At 35.5% G+C, this 23,588-nt stretch overlaps 1 protein-coding gene across 1 annotated transcript in view; it reads left to right on the forward strand.

Annotated features, from left to right (window-relative positions):
• LOC150110033 (uncharacterized) overlaps positions 1-23,588 on the forward strand; it is a 181,307-nt gene that overhangs the window by 89,426 nt on the left and 68,293 nt on the right. The window contains exon 5 of the mRNA XM_090397595.1: positions 5,501-5,541. Coding sequence (XP_090253721.1) covers positions 5,501-5,541 — 41 coding nt within the window. The remainder of the gene's footprint in view (positions 1-5,500; positions 5,542-23,588) is intronic.

Consider the following 23,588-nt stretch of genomic DNA (forward strand, 5'->3'; position numbering starts at 1 on the left):
TTACTTGAGACAGCATGTGATGGAGAGTACTAAGGGTGTGAGAGTTTACTAACTGTTCATTAGCTTTTTGAAGTGGCTTGAAAAATTACTCTAGAGCAGGGTTGCCAGACTACATAATAAAAAATTAAAATATCAAAAAAATGTATAAAATTAATAAAATAGTAAAAAAAAAAAAACACCTTAGACTACCATTGGTACAAATATATTGTAAGTGTACAAATAACATTTCATAGATTGGAGCCACATAAAAGTATATAATCTTAAATTATCTCAGCTTGCACAATCCTTGAATATTAATAATGTCAAGTTTTTCCTAATATCCTAATTTTTAATGTTTTGCTGTTGATGGCATGTGTTCATTCCTCTAACTTTCTTCAGAATTTTGGGGCTTTGATCTATTGTTTAATTTCTGACCTAATGCTTAAATTCATATGTTAACACTGGTTTGAATACTGTTTTGTACTGAATTCTCCTGTACGTTATCTCTCATACCTGGATCAAATCAGCAAGATCAGAATGCAGGAACCTGTAGTTTTGACACTCTTTCATTGTCATCTTGTCTATTCTGCAGTATGGAAACAAGCCTGCATTTAAACTCTTTCAAAGAAGAGAGATTGAATCAGCCACGAAGCTACATCTTTTCATTCTTCATATCTTCTATTTGTCTTCACTTCATTTCTTTCAAACAGTCAACATCACCAGTGACTTCCATTATGGATTCTGACTCCATTGATCCATAGCAGGTTTCCAGCATCACCTGTCTTTGGACACAAATTATGGAAAGATTTTGTGAAACTCAGTTGGTAACTTTTGACATTTCTATGACGTTTGATCAGGTCAAGCATAAGGATCTACTTTATCATTCATCTTTCTTTGCAAGTGGATTGCCAGTTTTCTCTCTGATCATTTCATTCTGTGTCATGGTAAATTTCTTCATGTTTCCCTACCACATCTACAGTAGCCCTTTCTATATATTTCCAGTAAACCAGGGCAGGCAAAACTAGAGCTTTGTACTTTCTCCTGCATCCTTTATTGTATAAATGACTATAGTTGTGAGAACACTAACCTCAAATCATGTCTATGGTTTTGCTAATTAGATTCCATTCCTCTTTTTATCATCAAATTCCTGAATGTACCCTCAATGGGTGTACAGGATTACATCCCTCATGGAGTGAGAGTACCCACTCCAGAACTCTGTCTCCACCACTCAATCCACCAACTTCAACTAACCACAACTACACCAATGCCATCTACCGCCGACCACCACTAGTATTTCCACAGACAATCAAAAACATCCATGCCGATAGCAGGATTCGAACCCACAGCCTTTTTGGCTGGAGAGTGGATACACTAACCAGTCCGGCAAATTATCAGATCTAGGCACTTTTTACTGTATCAATCCACCTATATCTTAGTCTCCCTCTGAATCTTTTTCCTGCCAACCTGGCAGAGAACACTTGTTTTGCTAATCTTTCCTCTTCCATTCTGTTTAAGTGACTATACCACCTGAGATTAGCTCTGCTAACAATTTCAACTTCTTTCCTAATATCTTCATTTTTAATATGATATTGCCATTGATGCCATCTGTTCACATCCCTAATCTTTCTCAGGACTTTCATATCTGCGATCTGTAGTCTTTAGTCGAGTGTTTTACTTCTAACCCAGCTCTCAGATTCATAAGTTAAAATTGGTTTGAACACTGTCTTGTATATCTTGTATACAGCTAATTTAGTGTTTTGACTAATTTCTCTCTAATTCCATATAAATTTATTCAGTTGATGTCCTACCATACCAGCTTTGTTGATTCTGTTGTCTATTTCCATATTTAATTTACCATCTTCACTAAAAATTGTGCCTAAATAGCTGGAAGACATACATTAGCAAATTAGTGAAATGTTTTACTTGTTCTGTAGGTTCTCCATTCACAATGCAGTTGATATTTTCAGTGCTTCTGCTATTTTCCTTGTCTTTGGCTTGCTACTGCTGATTTTCATACCAAATTGTTACAACAGTTATTCAACTTAGTCAGGGAATCTTGCAGACTTGTTATGGATTTATTTAAAAGTATAACATCATCTGTGCAAAGTGAAGAGCTTATATTAGCATCTCCAATTTTGATATCAGGTTTAATACAACTTTCCTTCATAATGTAATCAATATTAATAATAAATAACAGAGGGGATAATGTACATCCTTGTCTGACACCAGATTTAACATCAAACCATCTTCCTGTACTTCCTTCAATTCTAACTGCTGCCTTACAAACTCAGATAAAGACTACATATTACTTGATATAATGCCCCATTGACCATACAATTGTACCTTTTTGAATTGCTTCTCTCTTGGCACCTTATCATATGCCTTTTCCAAATCAACAAAACTTAAATACAGATCTTTGTTATATTCCCATGCTTTCTCGACTATTTGTCGTAAAGTGAAGATCTGATCCTGACAGCCTCTGTTTGGCCTGAATCCAGCTTGTTCTGCACCAAGCTTTTCTTCCACAATCTTTCGCAGCCATTTCTTAAGTATGCTTGCATAGATCTTACCAGGAACATGCAGTAGGGAAATACCTCTGTAATTCTCACATTCAGTATTTCTCTTTTTATATAGGGTACTATGAGAGCTCTATCCAATCATCTGGAATTCATCCTTCTGTCTAGGCCTTCTGAACTATGCAGTGCAGCCACTGTAAGACTTATACCTCCTTACTTGAGCATTTCTGGTTGAATATCATCTACTCCTGCTGCCTTTCCACATTTCATGCTTTTGATCCCTTTTTCTACTTCAAGTTTGGATACGTATTCTTGATTGCATGCCTGGTCATTGTTTTTTTATTACTGTGTTATCACTGATTGTTTCATTTAGCAATTTTTTGAAGTAATTACTCCATACTTCGAGGATATCTTTTTCATGTCACCTTTATCATCTCTTATTCCTTTTACTGCACTCTTTCCTCCATTTTTGAGCTTCAACAACCTCCAGAATATCTTGCCACCTTCTTGATATTTATTTTCTATGTTCTTGTCAAAGTTCTCCCATGACTTTTATTGAGGTAGTTTTACACAGTGTTTAGCTTTCTTACATTTGTCTCTATATTCTCTAAGAGCATAAGTTGGCTTATTTCCAAGGTATCTTTGCTTTCTTCTTTTCCTTCACTGCCTCTTTAACTTTCTGTGTCTACTATGGAGTTCTGATTTTTCTATCCTTGTAGACAACCTCACCACATGCCTCTCTGGCTTTATCAATCAGTGTTTTCTTCAGGGCTTGCCACTGAATCTCCAAGGCTTGGTTTCTGTTCTCAAACTCTTTCATTTTTTCTTGAATATTGTTTGTGTATTTTAGTCTACAGTTCACATCTGAGAGCATCATTCCTCTTTTTCATATTGCAAACTATGAAATATGAAAAAGATTTCAGTTCTACTAAAATACTCTTGTCTTATATCATGCAAGAAAGATCTTACTTCACGTCCCTAGTTTTCCTGACTACTTTTCCTGATTCACTCTTTCTCTGAGTAACAATTTCTCAAAGCACCTAATAATATCAATAATAATTGGGTTTAATGGAGTGAATGCAGCACAGAGAAATAATTTAACACAGGCTTAATAGTTTGTATATTTTGTCTCTGTCATAGAAACATCTTCAGGATACAGTATTAAATTAAAATTTTAATAACACACACAAAACAAGTGAAGAAGCCTAAAGTCCTATGAGAGGCATTCTCTGTAGTAGGTGCTGTTGAATAGGAGCCCTTAAGAATTGTTTCCCAAATCTTGGGAAGTTTAACACAACCATATTTATTTAGATTAGGCTGGTTGTTTTTTTAAATCTGCTGCTGGTCCTTAAAAAAAAAAGTTTATATTTGCTGCAGTGAAACATAGAATTTCTTTAGAGTTCTAGTTTAATTTTCACTTATTGTTTTGCATGTGTTAGTATAATTTTAATGTTGTATCCCTTAAGATGTTTCTTTAACAGAGACAAAATATGGAGCTGTTAAACTCATGCTTAATTATTTCTCTGTGCTGTATTTGTTCTATTAATCCTAATTATGAGTGTGCATAACTTGGCATCTATAGCTTAACCCTTGTTTACCTAACACCAAATTTCATTTAAGTACAATCCATAATATGAAGTGCCAATCCTTTTTACCATTAAAGCACGTTGGATGAGTACATCATAACATGAAAAGGAGGAGGAGAGACAAGCATGTGGGAAATCACTAATAAGAAGTAATAAGAAATAAAGTAATAGCAAGACATGAGAACATACTATGCACAGTATGTTTGATGTATTTTTCTACCATTAAAAATATCAGCATACTGTGAACCATTTCTCCTGTACGTTAAATTATTAGCAATTACAGCTCTCCCCCTTCAGTTATGCAAGCTTACAATCTTTATTTTTATTTATTTATTTATTTTTTTTTTTTCCCCCTACCACATCTACTTTCAAGTCATTTGTTCTGACTGATACTGTAACTTTTCCATTCTTCCATCCTGCTTGTTTAATAGCCTCTATACTGTCAAATTTTCACTCTTGGAAAACATGCTTTCTTTATTTGCTCATCTGCATACCCCAATCATAGAATCACCATATACATCACCAATTATTTTTTTCATCCATTTCTGTTCTTTACCACTTTGCATTTTTTTAGTGATTTGCATTTTGCATTTGCGTTTTTTTAGTGAATCTTCCTTTTTCTACCTTCATATTTTATCTTCTTTCTGAGTTTTCTTAATAATTACCAAATAGGTTTCCACCTGCATGTCTCTGTCTCCTTTTCATGTTATGAAGTACTCGTCAAAGCCATGAGATTTTTACCTTGTACTGTATTCTTAAGAGTCTGTGTAGCTCAGTAGAAGTAGAGTTTGCACTCTATGGCACTTGACCGCATGAAGGAATTACCATTCTCTCCTTTCTCCCATCATCTACTCGCATATTATGTTTTATACAGCATGTTGCTCAAAGCTACTTATATCAAAGTTGAATCAACTGTCTCATTTGGCATGTCACTACATGCACTAATTCACCAATTAAATTATAAAAATCCATGTTCATCTATACTTGCATCTAATTAAACTCAAACTAAATTAATAAAACTTTTTTTTATATCAGTATTCTTGATAAAAACAAACATATGACTAATTGCTATGCATTCTCAAACCTCTAAAGTTATTGAATGATTTCTGTTGCCTTTTTCAGTTTGACTGCTGTTCTTTACACTGATAATGTGCTTGTCATAAAGAAAAAATTAAATTCAAAAAGACAAAGCATTGAAATTAATTTGTTTCACTTACTTTACTGTGGTTCTGTGTGATTAAAAAAATCTGTTATAATGCTTACAAGCAAGATTTAGTTTGATCAGCTTTTCATTGATTAATTTCATGCTGTCTGTTGCTTCTCTTTCCTATGAACATTTGATTTAAATATGTTGCAAGTTAAGTCATTATGTTTTTAATAACATGTATTATTAATGGATACCTTTGTATTGTATTTCAGGAAATATTGTAAACGTGTCTAGTGTTACAGGATTGCGAGCGGTGAGTATTTGATACCTCTATTTTTAATTAATTTTTTTTATGTAATCAAGAGGCTTAAGCAAGCAGATCACTTTGCTGTTATAATAGCTCCTAGCAACACTTTTTTTTTTTTTAAATATCAGTCCTACCCATCTGCAGCACTAGTTTACTGGTGCTGCAGATGGTTTAGATAAGTAAGGAATTCTGCTTTGTATATCAAACAGTGTGCAAAATGATGGTGGTGGTCATTAGAGAATAATGACCACCACCTAATAATGTAATCATTAGGGAATCATTCATTTGTCATCTGATTGGTTTTTTTTTTTTATCATAATCACACCCACAAACAGGCTAGGGTTTACATGATTATTCCAGCACATAACCATAGTGAAATTAAGACAAACTAGTTTAATTCTAATTAAAATTATATATAAATATCATTTGAATTAGCATTCAGGTGTTGACTTGTGAAACCTTATGGTAACATCAAATTGTCAAAAGAGACCATTTTTTGTTGCATTCTAGTTGCTAAACTTTTTGTCACCCCCCCCCCCCCCCCCCAATCTGGTTACTGAGTTAATTTCTGGTAAAGTTTTTTTTTTCACACAAACTCAGATTTTTAACCTAACTTATTAAAACTGACTATAAGATATGTGCACTCTTTGACATAATACTAATTCAGGAATAAGACCTTGAGATAGAATCAGTTTTCATTTTCATTCTTTTCATGGAGCAGTTTTTTTGCAGCACCAGTAGGGATCACAGAAATCTTCTAACAGTTGGCAAAAGCAGAGACTGGCTGCTATCAAGTTATGTTTAGAGAATGTTGCCTAACCTTTGAGGAATCAAAAGGCATAGAGGAATTATTTTGATTATTTCAGCATAAGTATATCATGCCATATTCTCAAATAAAATAAAAAAAAGAACAATGTAAAGTGCTGTTTAAGTTGAAATAAAACAGAAGACTAATGTATGTGTTATCAGTTGGCTTTTAGTCTTACATGCCAGAACAATATGATATCATATTTGGTGGGAAAGATTCTTATACCTAGAATTCTTAAACTATCATTCTGAATTTGGACAGTGCACAAGATCTTCCTAACTCAGCTAAATAAATATTCATATTTGTAGCTGCCTCTGAGTAGTAGTTTTGTATTAAAGATTTTTTGACTATTTTCAAATTATTGTAACACTCTAATATTGCTAACCCTTACGTTTTGTCTTCTAAGACCCCACATAGACCATCAGTCCACGTAGATCTTGTTTTTCCTCTGATTATTTTCTCTTCCTATTCTTGCACCAGGCTGCTGTTTTTTTAATTGACCTTTCATTCTGTTTAAAGGATTAAAATGGTTTTATCTTAGATCAACTCTGTTTTCATATCCTTAAATGCTACTAATGTCATGTTCCTTTCTGGTATATTTGTTTGTAGTAGTTGTGCTATTGATGCCATCTGTTCACCAATATTGAATCTCTCCTGATCAACCCATCCACACAGCATAGCAAATGCTGCATATGCAAAAAAACTGTGTCCTCTGTCTTTACTTTTGGTGGTTCATAGAGGATATGTTTTCAAGGAAGATGATCTCCTACTATAACATAAATAGCCTCTTTTGATGATCTTCTAGAAAGACAGAAAAAATTCTCATTCAGGAAACCAATAAGTCTTTATGTTAAAAAAAAAAAGTTTAATTTTCTTGACTAAAAACTCTGGAAAGACTTTTAATGGGATTATATTGATCAAGTGCATATAATAAACAACTATGTTATACCAACTAGTTTCACCAACTAAGGCTGTTGGCATCTTCAGGGTACATAACTGATGTAAGGCACTAAAAAGTAAAAAACTGTTACAAACTATAATCAACCGATTCCAATTATATTAAACAAAGAACAGAGCACGTACAATACATGCATAGAGCATGCATGATATCACTTGTTATTTAGGAACGCTCTATAGTTGGCACTATAATTCAGTTCTGGCGAGTTGGAGGATCTGATAAGGGTCTTCCAGATCACGGGCAAGATTAGTCCTTGGTTCCTGTTAAGGTTTTGTATACAGCGGGCAACTGTTGTGGCCTCCTTAAAAAAGAAGACCACTGTTGTGGCCTTCTTTTGTTTAATATAATTGGAATCAGTTGATTATAGTTTGTAACAGTTTTTTACTTTTTAGTGCCTTACATCATTTATGTACCCTGAAGATGCCAACAGCCTTAGTTGGTGAAACTAGTTGGTATAACATAGTTGTTTATTATATGCACCTGATCAATATAATCCCATTAAAAGGCTTTCCAATAAGTCTTTGTCCAGATGGTTTCCTGTTAGTTGTACTAAAATTTGCACTTCAGAATTAATATTCCATACCACATTGCTTATTATGACTACATTTCTTTCACTTAATCATCTGGTATCTTTTAGTTTTGAAGTAGTTCACTTTACAAATGTCCGTCTTTCAGTTAGGTTAGTTATTAATATGTAACAATTTCTCTTCAGATATTGTAAAATTATTCAACTTATACTATAGAATTACAGAGGAATAAAGTTGATGTCCCACACAATGAAAATCCTAGAAAGGGTTCTTGATGGAAGATTGAGAAAGGAGGTGGGGATTGCAAAGGAGCAATTTGGCTTCATGCCTGGTCGATCAATGACAGAGGCTGTCTTTGGGTTACGGCAGATGATGGGAAAGTTTCGCGAGAAACAACAGGAGCTACATCTGGTGTTTATTGATCTGGAGAAAGTGTACAATAGAGTGCCAAGGCAAGAAGTCTAGAGGTGTCTGAGGGAGAAGGTACTGGAGAAATATGTCAGGTTGGTGCTGGAGATCTACAGAAATGTGAAGACAAGAGTTCGGACCTGCCTGGGATAGACAGAAAGTTTTCAAGTAATAGTTGGCTTAGATCAAGGGTCAGCATTAAGCCCCTTCCTGTTTAATATTGTGATGGAGGTGGTGACGGAGGAGAAGGTGAGAGAAGATGTGCCTTGGACAATGCTGTATACAGATGACATCTTGCTGTGTACATAATCAAGAGAAGAAGTGGCAGCCAAACTGGAAAGTACTGGAAGAAAGAGGTATGAGACTGAGCAGAAGTAAGACAGAGTATATGTGTTGCAAAGTGGATGGCAGCTAGCAGACAGATCTGGAGATGGAAGAAAATGTCATCAGGAAAGTTAAGGACTTTAGATACTTATTTCAACATTGGAAGAGGATGGAGAGGCCGAGAAGGAAGTGGAATGCAGGATGGAGGAACTGGAGAGAGAGAGAGAGAGAGATGGCTGGAGTATGCGATAAGAGGGTGCCAATCAATCTAAAAGGCAAAATCTGTAGGACAGTGGTGAGGCCAGCTATGACGTATGCTATAGAAACTGTGACCCTGAGGAAAAATAACATCTGCAGGATGGAAGTAGCAGAGATGAGAATGCTTAGATGGATGTGCGGTGTAATCAGAAAGGATCGTCTGAGAAATGACTATGTCAGGGGAACAACGAAAGTTACGAACTTAGGAGCGAAGATACAGGAGGCAAGGTTGAGGTGGTTTGGTCATGTGATGAGGAGGGAGGACGAATATGTGGGAAGAAAGGTCATGCAGATGGATGCGCAGGGGAGGAGAAAGCATGGGTGTCTAAATAAGAGATGGAGGGAGCTGGTCGAAGAGGACTTGAGGATGAAGAACTTGGATATGGTTACAGCAGCAACCCTGCTTAAATGGGACAAGCTGCAGAAGAAGAAGATTCAACTTATACTATAAACTATTAACTTATACTATCGTGTTTATACAATAAACACAATATATTTTTTCTACCAAATTAAATTTTACAAAATGAAGGTACTATAGTGGGTTAGCCTCTCCTTTCTACCTAGGCTAATATGAAACTTCAGCCTCTAAGAAATATCAACAGATTTCTTCTCTCCCAATTTTATCTGCGTGTCATGGGTACTGACATGCTATAGGTTCTTGCACCTCCTCCTTTGTGCAGGATAAAAAAAAAAAAAACTAGATGGACAGAAAGTGGAGAAAGAAGAAACTTGCTAACGTTGAATTAGAAGACCTACTGATTGTACTCTTTACAAAATACATAAGATGGGAAATTATATGAAAAACCACCACCACCTTGCTTATTGATGGCTAGTATATATTAAAAAAAACAAAAAATTACTGAATAATGAATGAACAAGGACGGGACTGGCAGTTTGGGAATTAGACAAGTAAATTGTGCTCTCATCGTCAAATTCCTGAGATGTACCCTCAAGGGGTGTACAGGATATTATGATAGTACTACATGAAGAACTTACATCATTACTAACTTCTTATCAACAATTTTTTTCCAGATCAATCTGTTATCTTTCAAGACTCCAACATTATTAGATTTTATATTTCTGTCTTCTAAGGCACTTTTTACTGTATCAATCCACCTATATCTTGATCTTATTTCTGGGTATTTTTCCTATCAACCTGGCAGAGAACACTTGTTTTGTTAATCTTTCCAATCCCATTTTGTTTAAATGACTGCCATCTGAGATTAGCTCTGCTAACACATTCCAGGATGCTAATAATGTCAAAAGCTCTTTACTAATAGCCTCATATTGAATGTGATATTGCCATTAATGCCCTCTTTCACTTCCCTAATCTTTCTCAGCGCGCACGCGCACACACACACACACACACACACGTTTCCAGATACACTTGTCACAAGTCTTTCTTCTGGCAGTCTTTACTTCACTGTTTACCGGAAACCGACACATACTGGCCAATATATACAATGAATAAGCACTTAAGAATTAAAAGTTACCAGCAATAAATTGCTAAACAATGATTACAGCCAAAATACTACCAACAAAATTCTGTACAAGACCTCACCTAAAAACAAAAATAAACAAGACTACAATAAAACTGTAACCATTCCATACATTAAAAGGATATCAGACAAAATAAACAGAATATCTACAAAAATACAACCTTAAAGCCACCTTTTACCTCCTGCAAAATTAAAGAACTTACTCATCCAAGGATCTACTGACCCACCTTGGAGTATACCATATTCATTGCACCTGTAATTTTGCCCTATATAGGGAAACAGGATGCACCATTCCTATCAGAAAAAAAAGAACATAAATTACATTAAACATAATAACTATGGTCAAGCTGGTCTTTCTGATCATGTCCTGAATACTTTACATAGAATTGACTGGAAAAGCACCTGTTGTTTACATCTCATCAAAACATGGTATGAATTTAAATTTAAAGGCCTATGAGATTATCAATCACCGTAATCTTAACAATAACGATGGTCTAAAAAATCCCCAGCATATGGAAGGCACATGTTCTTTCCCTAAGAATTAATTTTAAGTAGAACCATAGGCAATCCAGGATCCTAAATCTAATATAACGATTGTCATGTTAAATTAGGACATCATTTTCACTGTAACAAAACTATCTATATGAAAGAATGTTTATAATTAATTTAGTTTCATTCTTTATCCAAGTGCGAGCAAACAAAGTTTGCGCCTGAAAGTATCTTCAGGACTGGGGTAAGGTGGTACAACACCAGGTACCTCGTTGCAAAGGTGGAGCAAGCGAACATCACTCCTATCTCAGTATCTCCCATAATGCAAAACACATCTCCTTGCAGATATATATAATGTTATGCATTAAGGGAAGGGCCACTACCCAGACTAGTTTCGACCTTTATTGAGGTCTCTTCAGTGGGAGCCAGGCCCAAGTGGAGATACCAGGCAGAAGCATTATCAAGGTCATCTCTTCCTGGTGTTGTACCACCTTACCCCAGTCCTGAAGATACTTTCAGGTACAAACTTTGCTTGCTCACACTTGAATAAAGGATTAAATTAAATTTATTATAGTCTAACCATGTGAAAAATAAACTTTCAACATCTTTCTCTAAATCCAGAGTAATTTAATGAAAAGGTGGCACACCGTTTGGTCACTCCTATAGGTAGAGATGACCTTCCTAATGCTTCTGCCTGATCTCCACTTGGGCCTGGCTCCCACTGAAGAGACCTCAATAAAGGTCGAAACTAGTCTGGGTAGTGGCCCTTCTCTTAATGCATAACATTATACATATCCACAAGGAGATGTGTTTTGCATTATGGGTGATACTGAGATAGGAGTGATGTTAGCTTGCTCCACCTTTGCAAAGAGTTGCCCGGTGTTGTACCTTACCCCAGTCCTGAAGATACTTTCAGGCGCAAACTTTGTTTGCTCACACTTAGATAAAGGATTAAACTAAATTTATTATAGTCTAACTAAGTGACAAATAAACTTTCAACATCAAGAAAGAATGTTTCTCTGATGTTGTCTTAAATAGAATATAGTTTTGATGTAGTTAATTTATTTTATTTCATTTATTTATTGTAATTTTATTTATTTTCATTAGAGGTCAGTCCAGTAGAATAATAATTGATCAAATCATTGTCTTTTCAGCACACTATGTGAAATGTAATTTAGATTGTCTCTCTATATATATATATGTGTGTGTGTGTGTGTGTATACTCCAGATGTTGACCTTAATGTGAAGGTTGAAACTTTGGGGAAATTAAAATAGTTATTTATAACACTGTTGTAGAGTCCATAATTTGTGTTTAAAAAAAAAAGAATCTTGCAGACTTGTACTAGACTTATTTAAAAGTTTAACATCATTTGCTTAAAGTAAAGAGCTGAGATTAGCATCTCCAATTTTGATATTAGGTTTAATACCACTTTCCTTCATATTAATTAAGGATTTACCATCAAACCATCTTTTTGTACTTCAGTTCTAACTGCTGACTTACAACTCAAATAAAGACTAAGTATTGCTTGATATAATACCCTACTGACACCATATGACTGTAGTGTTTTGAATAGCTTTTCTCTTGGCACCTTGTGTCATATGCTTTTTCCAGATCTACAAAACTTAAATACAAATCTTTGTTATCTTTTCTGACCACGCACTCCAAACATACCACAGAATTGATTGGAAAAATACCAAGTCTCTACACCGCACCAAAACCTGGTTTGAGAGAAAATTTAAAAGAGTCATGTGAAATGCTCAAACACAACCCAAATCTCAACAAAAATGATGGCCTAACCATTTCAAGAATGTGGAGGACCCATCTACAACCTGTATAACAACCTAAACTAGCCATAGAAAAATCCCACTACAAGAAGAAAACCAGGTGAAGTGTTTGTAACATTCATCAGCAACCGAAAGAAATCATATTATAACAATCAGAACTATCCAGAAGAATATTAATACATGAAGACTTGAGCAGTTTATTGTAGTTGTATTTATTTATTTTATTTTATTTTTTTTATATATTTTTATTTTTTTATTTATTATTATTTTTATTTTTTAATCACTAGTGGTTAGGCTAGGGAAAAGGATTAATTAACTACGTAGATTTAGTTTACCGGTATACAAGGCACGAGCATGTAGCTTGGTTCCTTATACACTTGTATTCTTCCGATGATGACCTCGATACAGGGGCTGAAACATCAAGTTTTATTTTATTATTAATTAATAAAATAATCTGTTTAACACATGTGTTTTTGTGCCCCTAAATTTACAAATATGAGTGCTGATCACCATGTAACCTTAAAAGAAAGAATCATCATAATCCATAGAGATGCGACCCACAAGCAGTGCAGCCTCTACGGTAAGCTAAAGATATGTGTTTCCTTGTTAACGAATCGACTAGCCTTTTTGAAACGATGTAGAGACAGCAACGTAATACCCAACTGCATTAAACTAAAGAAGTTTAAATCAGCCAAAGTGCTCTCTATTTATGCCCGGTTGGAAAAAGCCTTATGAGAACAAATCCACGAGGCACGTAAAAATGTAGCATCCACACAAGCCAAAGTTCTACATCTTAAATTACAGCTATCTGACTACATTATTCCAAAAATTTGGGAGATTCTAGACAGGATTACAGACGACTCGGCCAAGCACTCATTACTGGAAAACAAAGAAAAATTAGTAATGAAATTTCAAGCCCCACAACAACAGAAAAGCACAAGACCATCAAGACGCCATAACGAAAGGAACAGCCAATCACAAACCGACATCATAAGGAGCAGCCAATTGCCCACAAACAAAGTTAGGAGCAACCAACCACCATCGGACCACTGCTTAGTTATCAACCAATCAAACCACAATCTCACCCAAGGTGAACTCTCGCTGCTAAAGAAAGGTTTGAACTACGCCATTGCTCCGAGATCAGTGAACACTCGATATCGTGTATCATATCGAGAGAGGTTTAAGATCCTCCTTGCCATTTTAGCTGATAAAATACAAATGGAAACATCATGTATACTAAATTCAAACAAAAATCTAAGCACCAACTTAAACAGAACTGAAAATCTAGCCCTTAAATTCTTAAAAAATAACCAAGACATTATAATCACGAAAGCAGATAAAGGCAATGCCACTGTCCTTTTAGACCGTACAATATACATTGAAAAAATGAACCATTTAATATCAGACCACAACACCTACCAAATGGTAAACTACAACCCCACAAAATGTAACAAAAAGAAAACAACTGACTTAATCAAATCCGTCCACACATGGCTCGAAGAAACAACAAAAAAATTAATACCTCATTATGCCCTTGCGCCCAGAATTTATGGCCTGCGAAAAATACACAAACCAGGCACACTGCTATGTCTGATTGTTGAAGGAATTGACAGCCCAAATGATCACCTAGCCAAAAAATTAGCTGCCACACTCAAGGAATTGGTAGGTCAGTCCCCTTCCTACATAAAAAATACACAAACCAGGCACACTGCTATGTCTGATTGTTGAAGGAATTGACAGCCCAAATTATCACCTAGCCAAAAAATTAGCTGCCACACTCAAGGAATTGGTAGGTCGTCCCCTTCCTACATAAAAAAATACACAACATTTCATTAATAAAATTAAAAACATTACACTCAGTGACCAAGATTTATTAGTCGGCTTTGACATAACTTCCCTTTTCACCAATGTCCCAATCAATGACACTATCTTGCTCCTACAGAACATATTTCCACACAACATCATGGCCCTCTTTGCCCATGTAGTCTGCTCCGGATGTTTCGTGTGGCAAAACAATTTTTACCTTCAAAAAGAAGGTACAGCCATGGGCTCACCACTCCCCCCCCCCCCCCCCCAATAGCTAACTTTTATATGGAAGACTTTGAGCAACGTGCTCTAAAGACAGCATGTCTAAAGACCAAAATTTGGGCTCAGATACGTCGACAGTATTTTTGCCATTTGGCCCCATGGCCGCGAAGCTCTAAATACATTCCTTAGCCACCTAAACAAACAACACAAACGTATCCATTTCACCATTGAAATGGAAAAAAACAACTCTCTTCCCTTCCTAGACACACTTGTCACACCTCTTCCCTCTGGCTGTCTCTCCTTCTCAGTTTACCACAAACCTACACACACACATACAGGCCAATACATACACAAAAATTCTTACCACCACCACCCAACACAAAAACTAGGTGTCATAAGCACCCTTAAACACAGAGCCCTAACTATTTGTTCTAATGAACAGGCTCTAAACCAGGAATACAAGATCATCAACCAAACATTTATCAAAAATGGATACAGTAAAAAAACTATTCACAAGATCCTCCATAGAGATACCAGTAAGAACAAAAAAAGATTTCAAGAATGCTATTGCCATTCCTTATGTTAGAGGCATTTCTGAAAAAATAGGCAGAACACTATGCAACTACAACATTAAAACCATCTTTAAACCCCTAAATAAGTTAAGATACCTACTCAGTTCTTCTCAAGATCCTCTTCCACACCTAGTCCACTCAGGGGTATACAAAATACAATGCACATGCAACATACCATACATAGGGGAAACAGGGCGAACTATCCCAATCAGACAAGACGAACACAAACGACACATTAAATACCTCCATTTTGGAAAAACCGGCCTTTCTGACCACGCACTCCAAACATACCACAGAATTGATTGGAAAATTACCAAGTCTCTACATGTGTCGCACCAAAACCTGGTTTGAGAGAAAATTTAAAGAGTCGTGTGAAATGCTCAAACACAACCCAAATCTCAACAAAAATGATGGCCTAACCATTTCAAGAATGTGGAGGACCCATCTACAACCTGTATAACAACCTAAACTAGCCATAGAAAAATCTCACTACAAGAAGACAACCTGGTGAAGTGAAGTGTTTGTAACATTCAACAGCAACTGAAAGAAATCATATTATAACAATCAGAACTATCCAGAAGAATATTAATACATGAGGACTTGAGCAGTTTATTGTAGTTGTATTTATTTATTTTTTTATATATATATTTTTTTATTTTTTATTTATTTATTATTATTATTATTATTATTTTTTTAATCACTAGAGGTCAGTCTAGGAAAAAGGATTAATTAACTATGTAGATTTAGTTAACCGGTATAGAGGGCATGGGCAAGTAGCGTGGTTCCTTATACACTTGTATTCTTCCAATGATGACCTTGATACAGGGGTCGAAACGTCAAGTTTTATTTTATTAGTAATTAATAAAATAATCTGTTCAACACGTGTGTTTTTGTGTCCCTAAATTTACAAATATGAGTGCTGATCACCGTGTAACCTTAAAAGAAAAAATCTTTGTTATATTCCCATGATTTCTCAACTATTTGTCATAAAGTTAAAATCTGATTCTGATGGCCTCTATTTGGCCTGAATCCAGCTTGTTCTTTACCAAGCTTCCCTTCCATAATCCCTCTCAACCATTTCTCAAGTACACATGCATAAATCTTACTAGAAACACTCAGTACATTAATATGTTATTAAAGAACACGTAAGTCCAGAGTAATAATTTTTAATTAATAAATAAGGTACAGATATTTCATACTAAAACTAATCATACATCTTTAGTGTTACAAACAGATAGGAATGGAATAAAAGTAAGGAACATTCGGTGGATCACTTATTAAAATGCATTGTTGTCGCGAGCTAGGGAATAAAAGAAATTAATAAATAATTAATATTTAAGATTTTTTTTTTATTTAGTGATTACATGAAATAAAAGTCTTCCAGATCTTCGAGAGAGAGACAATCATCTCGATTTAAATTCGGTCAGTGTAAAATAGCTTCACAACTTTCTTTAAAGAGGCGTTCATATTTGAACCTGCATCTATGAAGGAGAATAGCTTTATCCCACTGGATATTATGGGTAGTGTTAATACTGTGTTGTGCTAGACCAGAATTCTGAAGTTTGTTGTAATCAATATAATATTGATGTTCTTTAATTCTTTTTCCCACAGAATGGCCAGTTTGTCCAAAATAAGAAACATCGCATTCACATGGTATTTGGTAAACGCCAGCTAAAGATAGAGATGACAGTTTATCTTTTGTAGAAGGCAATAAGGAAGAAATTTTGTTGATAGGAATATATGTGGGAATCAATTGGTATTTTTTTAAAATTCTACCTATAGGTTCTGAGATTCTTGGAATGTAGGGGATTGGAATTCTGCTGACTGTTGAAGAAACCTAAGGTTTCTTCAACAGTCTACAGAGTTCCAATTTAAGGAGTTCTCACTTAAGTATACTCTTACCTCTTGCAGTTCAGTTTGATGCACCATTTACTAATTTTTGTACCGAATGAAAAAAGTTTCTTCTATTACTTTATAAACAACATGTCGAAGTTGAGCTAATTCTGTCTCCTTTTCCAGTAGAAATAAGAAATAGATCCAGTGTCCTTAAAACAGATGACACTATCCATTCAGCATTTCCTAGAACATTCTTTTAGATCGTCGACTGCAATATTTTCTTTTATTTACTAAATACTTGTTGACAGTCTCAACATTTTAAAGACTTGCAGTTCTACGATTCCATTTCGGAATCTTCTATTAATATTCTTCCAACAGTCTTGTAAAAACTTAAAAACTTTCTAACAACAAAATTTCTCCAGTCTGCGTTCTTAAACTTCCATTAGCTCTCCCTTGTTTTCTTCATTACTTTAATACTGAATTCTCTCTCTCGTTTTCCTCGTTACTCCAGTACCAAACGCGCACTCTCTCTCTCTCTCTCTCTCTATCAACCACCCATCAAACTCCTCAGCGAGCATGCACACTCCATGTAAAATGGCAAACGAGAAGTTACGTATAAGTGCCAGTCTGGTTGGTTGAGTGTTAGTATATCTGCTCTCCAGCAAACAGGCTGTGGATTCGAATCCTGCCCTGAGCATAGATGTTTGTGATTGTCTGTGAAAATACTAGTGGTGGTGGTAGATGATGAAAATAGTAGGTGGTGGATTGAGTAGTGGAGACAGTTGTAGAGTAGGTGTCCTCCCTCGATGAGTCTTTGGAGTCCCTGGAGGTGTCATGTAATAATAATAATGATGGCTGACGTGTTGTCACCGTTAGCGTAATGAGAATGTCTTTACTAAACACAACGCTTACTAATTTTAAATTACATTAATAAAGATTGAAAGTAACAATTATCGGAATCTAGTAAGGACATCAAAATTTCAAATGCTTTACATTTCATTTTGAGAATAACAATATCAATAACGGTCACATCGTAAGTGCCGATGTACGTTTTACGAACCCAAAACTAATAATATACTAACATAAAGAATTTGTAAAATTATTCATAATTTTAAATTATGATTATTTTTACACCTGCCTCTTCTCTCCATGTGAATTTATGTACATTTTAGGTTGGAACATTGTTTTAGTAATAACCAGTTCATGTTTGCAGCATAAATCCAATAGGTATTTGCCATTATTATTAGCTTTGCTCTTTTCTCCAAATTTTCCCAAAATATTTCTGTATGTCTGATAATCATTTCCTACTATGCTATTTAGATCCCCAACAAGGACCAACCTTTCTTCTTTCATTGTGTCAGTTGCTTTCTCTAAAGCATCAAAAAAATTCCTCTGCTTCTACCTTAGTAGAACCTTCCATGTGACAATAAGTGCAAATAAGTCTCATTGTCTAGTTCCTCATTCTGATATTTGCCCACATCACTCTACTTGATATTGTCTACCATTCAAGAAGATTTCTATTGTATTTAGTGTTGAATACTAGTGGTGGTTGTCGGCAGTAGATGGCGTTGGTGTAGATAATGAAAGTAGTTGTGGTTAGTGGAGTGGTGAAGATGGAGAGTTGTAGAGTAGGTACCCTCCCTTGATGAGTCTTTGAACTCCCTGGAGGTGTTACATAATAATAATAATATAGCTATATGAATATTGCTTAGAAAGATCTCGCCAGTTTTTGTCTTTTTTGTTTCCATCATTGCTATTATGTCGATCTGTTACTTATCCAGTTTGTTCAGCCAGTTCCATTTCTTTGCTGTTCAGGCTTCTTATGTTGATAGTACCGATCTTGAACTCAGGTGATGTTGAGTTGTGATGTGTTTTCGGGATTTGTTCCAGTAGTTGACTTTTTTACTGTTTACCCTGGTTCCCTGGCAAAAACAATGGGGGGGGCCTACCCTTCACAAAACCATGCTGTCCCCGATACAGTATCCCATTTTCATATATCCAATCTTGTAATTTCCTCTTGACTATTTTCTCCAAGACCTTGATAATGATTCCTGTTATGCTGATTGGCCAGTAATTTTCAACAGCAGCCTTGGAACCACCTTTATGCAGCAGAGCTATTTTTCCCTTTTTCCACCCCCTTGGGACTGACCCAGACCCAAGGCTCAAACTAAACAAAATGGTCGAGGGCACTGACAATTCTTTAGCCGCTTCACGTATGACATGAGCTGGTATACCATCCAATCCCAGAGATGTGTTGACATTGAGGCTCTGTAATAGACTATTTACCTCTGCTTCATTCATCACAATTCCTGTATAAGCTGTTGGTTCTTCCATTCCTGCAATGTCACCACCTGGATGATATACTCTTTTCAAAGTGCTTGCTCAGTAATTCCACTATATTGACTGATTTGGTTACCTCCCTACCCTCAGCATTTTTTAATATCATTCTGCCATGAACATTTTTCCTTTTACTTGCAACATATTGAAAAAACTGTTTGGGATTCTCTTTAGCCTGCATGGTCAATTTTCTTTCATAATCCACTTTTGCTTTTCTTACCACCCTTGTTACCTTCCTGGCCTGAGCTTTATACTGTTCCTGCACCTGCTGGTCACCTTTCTCCTTAAATTCCCTCCACAATTGTTTATTTTTTTGCAGCTCAAGCTTAATAGTGTTATTCATCCATTTAACCCCTACTTGATTTATTATTTGGACTCTTGGTATACAGTCAACCATTGCCTCCTGCAAACACTTCTTAACCACTTCCCATGCACTATCAACATCCAGCCCTTGCAGTTTTACATGCCATGGCACTGAGCCAAGCACACTCCTAAGCTTGTCATACTTACCAGCCCGGTAATTCCACACGTACCCTGTAATTGTAACACTCCACATGCACTCTTAATTGTAAATTCCACTCCTTTAGCTACCTCCCAAGTCATGACCTTATGATCACTCTATATAGGAAGTCAATTGTTTCATCTGGGTGAACTTGAAAATGGAGAAATGGACAATGAAACTTGTTCGTGCCGATAGTCTTAAAGAAGATTCTCCTAAGGAGAAACATGTGGAGAAATTTTTGAAGTCACTAAATAAATATCAGGAATGTGGCAAAATGTTCAGGAGGCTGTTGAAAAAGCTCAGAAATGGAAATATAGTATTTTAAATGAAATCAAAGGTTATTAAGGTGACAAGAAAATTGCAGATAAATATATTTTAGATGTCCTTCATTTTATTTTATTTTAGAAATTATGGACTTTACAACCATGTTGTAAATAACCCTTTTAATATCCCGACGTTTTGATCTTCATATTAAGATCATCATCTGGAGCATATACAAATTAAGAGTTATTTATAACACGGTTGTAAAGTCCATAATTTCTAAAATGAATGCTGATCACCATGTAACACTAAAAGAAAGGATTATGATAATTCATGGAGATTCGACCCACAAGCGATGCAATCAATACGGTAAGCTGAAGGGTCACGTTTCTAGTTTGATCAATTGACTGGCTTTTTTAAAACAGTGTAGGGACAGCAATATCATTCCGAATTGCATCAAACTAAAGAGAAAATTCACCTCAACAAAGGCGCAACGAATATACCACCGCATGGAGAAAGTGCTACTCAGAGAACAGATCCAAGCTACCAGAAAGAACTTAGTCATTACTCAAAACCAGCTACAAAATGAAAAATCGGAACTTTCAAGCTACTTAAACAGACATCTGGATGATCCTGGAAAAGATTACAGACAACACAGTGAACCACATCCTTCAAACCTAATTTGAAAAAAATTTGAAAGAAAACCTAATTTCCAAATTTCAAAGATTAAAAGATCGACAAAACCAATGGCCATATTCAAATTTCTCCACAGTGAACGATAACAACCAACCAGAAGCAAGAAATAACAGGGGCCACCAATCGCCTACAGGTAACAGTAACATAGTTAATCTATCCAACCACGCTTTAAACAAAGACAAACTCTCGGTACTTAATAAAGGTCTAAATTTTGCCGTAGCACCCTGGTCGATAAACTTGAATTCATTTGTAACATAGAAAAAGGCTTAAGATTCATCCCAAATAACATAACAGACAACATTTAGAAACTGCCATCATTTTAAATCATAACAAAACATGAATTAACCTATAATTGTTAATTACTCTTACGAGTTTATTTTTTTCTTGTTTGTAACAAATTTCTTACTATACGTGATATCACCCAAATACAAGGTATCTAAGCTCTTGCTCCCTTTAGTGGCCTAAAACATATTTTTTAGCTGTGCCATTTAGAACATTTAGTTTATGAAAAGAATCAAAACAAGAAGCAATTTCTTAAATATGTTTAGGTGTGAAAGAATTATGCAGTCGTGACCTTGAACTCGCAACATAATTTTCTCCTCCTCCCCCGCAGCTAGATTCATATGTTATTACAAGTGGTGCACTGAATGGCAATTTTAGACAACTGAGTTTTCAATGAGCAAAAGTTTATTATACACATAAGCACAATACAATACACCTGATCGTCGACTTACAACCACAAAAGTAATAAAGTAATGAATAAATTAATAATAAATCAGGCAGCTGCACGTATGATAACTATGGGATACAATAGTTATTGTATGATAACTATCTCTCACATGCACTCAGTCACTTTCAAGCATCTGTTGCATGTGGTGTATTAATTAAAATTCTACTGAAATACTACCCATAAAATGTCTAGTAAAAGGAAAATGCCTTCATCTACAGATACACCAGCTAAGAAGTCAAGGAAAACTATTGATTTAGAGTGTAAAATGAAAGTTATCCAGAAGTATGAAGGTGGAAAGAAAGTGAATACGATAGCATGCGACTTGAAGTTATCACATTCCACGGTATTGACAATACTTAAGGACAAAGAAAGAATTCGGGAATTAACCAAACAATGACAGGGACCCATCCATGAAATGGAGAAATTGTTGTTTATGTGGATGGAAGATTTAATACAGAAAAATTCACCCATGAGCCTTTGCACAGTGCAAACGAAGGCTAGAAGTCTGTTTCAGAGTTTAAAATCACGTGCTGGAGATGATTACGCAGAAGATTTGGGTTGGTTTAAGCGTTTTAAAAAAAGATTTGATTTGCATAATGTACATGTCACAGGAAGTGCAGATGAAGATGAATTCCAAAAATTTGTTGATAGTTTCGACTCTTTAATCAAAGAAGAAGGTTATCTACCGGAACAAATATTTAATGTAGATGAAACTGGCTTGCAATGGAAACGTATGCCTAATCATACGTACACACCAAGAAGCAAAAAAGGATGCCAGGTTCAAATCTTTTAAGGATCTGTTGACTTTGTTGCTTGGTGGAATTCCGCGGGTTTTAAGCTGAGGTCTTTTCTCATTTATCGTTCAGAAAATCCTCGTGCATATAAGCACATCAACAAGCACACGCTGCCCATTTACTTCCGTTCAAACCCTAAAGCTTGGATGACCCAAGCACTGTTTGAAGACTGGTTCATGAACTGCTTTATTCCCCAGGCTCGTGAATATTGTGCAGAGAGAGGTATCCCCTTTCAAGATTTTATTTATTATAGACAATGCCCAATGCACCCTCCTCATCTGGACGACCTTCAACATGATGTTAGAGTGGTTTTTATGCCACCTAACACTACTGCTCTCATTCAACCCATGGATCAGGGTGCTATTTCAGCATTCAAGGCTCACTACCTCTGAACGACATTCGCACAAGCCATCGAAGCGATAGATTCTGATGCTGATTTATCTTTGTGAGACTTTTGAAAGCAGTACAACATTCTTCAGTGTATCAAGAATATTTCAACCGCATGAGAATGTGTAACAAAGAATTGTATGTCGGGAATTTGGAAAAAGTGTCTAAAATGTTATGCGAATACATTTGAAGGATTTGAAAAAGGAGAGGAACTGGAAGTGATTATAGAAAAAATAGTTAAACTTGCAAAAAATCTTAAATTAGAATGTGAAATAGAAGATGTAGAGGAGTTGCTAGATTGTGAAATAAAAGAACTTTCAGATGAAGAGTTGGTTGAATTGGAAGCACAGAGAGAGTGTCAGAAGAAAAAGCGAGAGGAAGAAGAGAAAGAAGAAGAGGAGCCAGAAAAGAAATTTACTTCAAAGAGTTTATCAGATTCTTTTTTTGCAACTGAATAAAGCTCTCGCCAGTTTCGAAACAATGGACCCTAAAGAATTGAACGATTCACAAAGGTTGAACACATCATTCAAGATGCTGTACATTGTTATCGTGAGATATATGAAGAAAAAAAGAAACAAACTGTTAAAACAAAGCTCAGCATGTTCCTCATCAAGAGAACATCTCCTACCTCAACCCAAGAACATGACCCTGACGATCCACAACCCAGCACAAGCAAAGATTAAAAATTGATTTTGTAAATTTCATTTGTATTCATTTTTACATTAATTTTGATTGTATTTTTGTGTTTACAGTACAGTATGTACAGTATTATTTTTCACATTATGTACAATATACATCATCATCATCATCAAATTCCTGCCATGTACCCTCAAGGGGTGTACAGGATATGACAG

The sequence above is a fragment of the Typopeltis vanoorti genome, chromosome 1, assembly GCF_054136105.1.
Source record: "Typopeltis vanoorti isolate ZY-2024b chromosome 1, IOZ_Tvanoo_1.0, whole genome shotgun sequence".
Classification (NCBI taxonomy): Eukaryota; Metazoa; Arthropoda; class Arachnida; order Uropygi; family Thelyphonidae; genus Typopeltis; species Typopeltis vanoorti.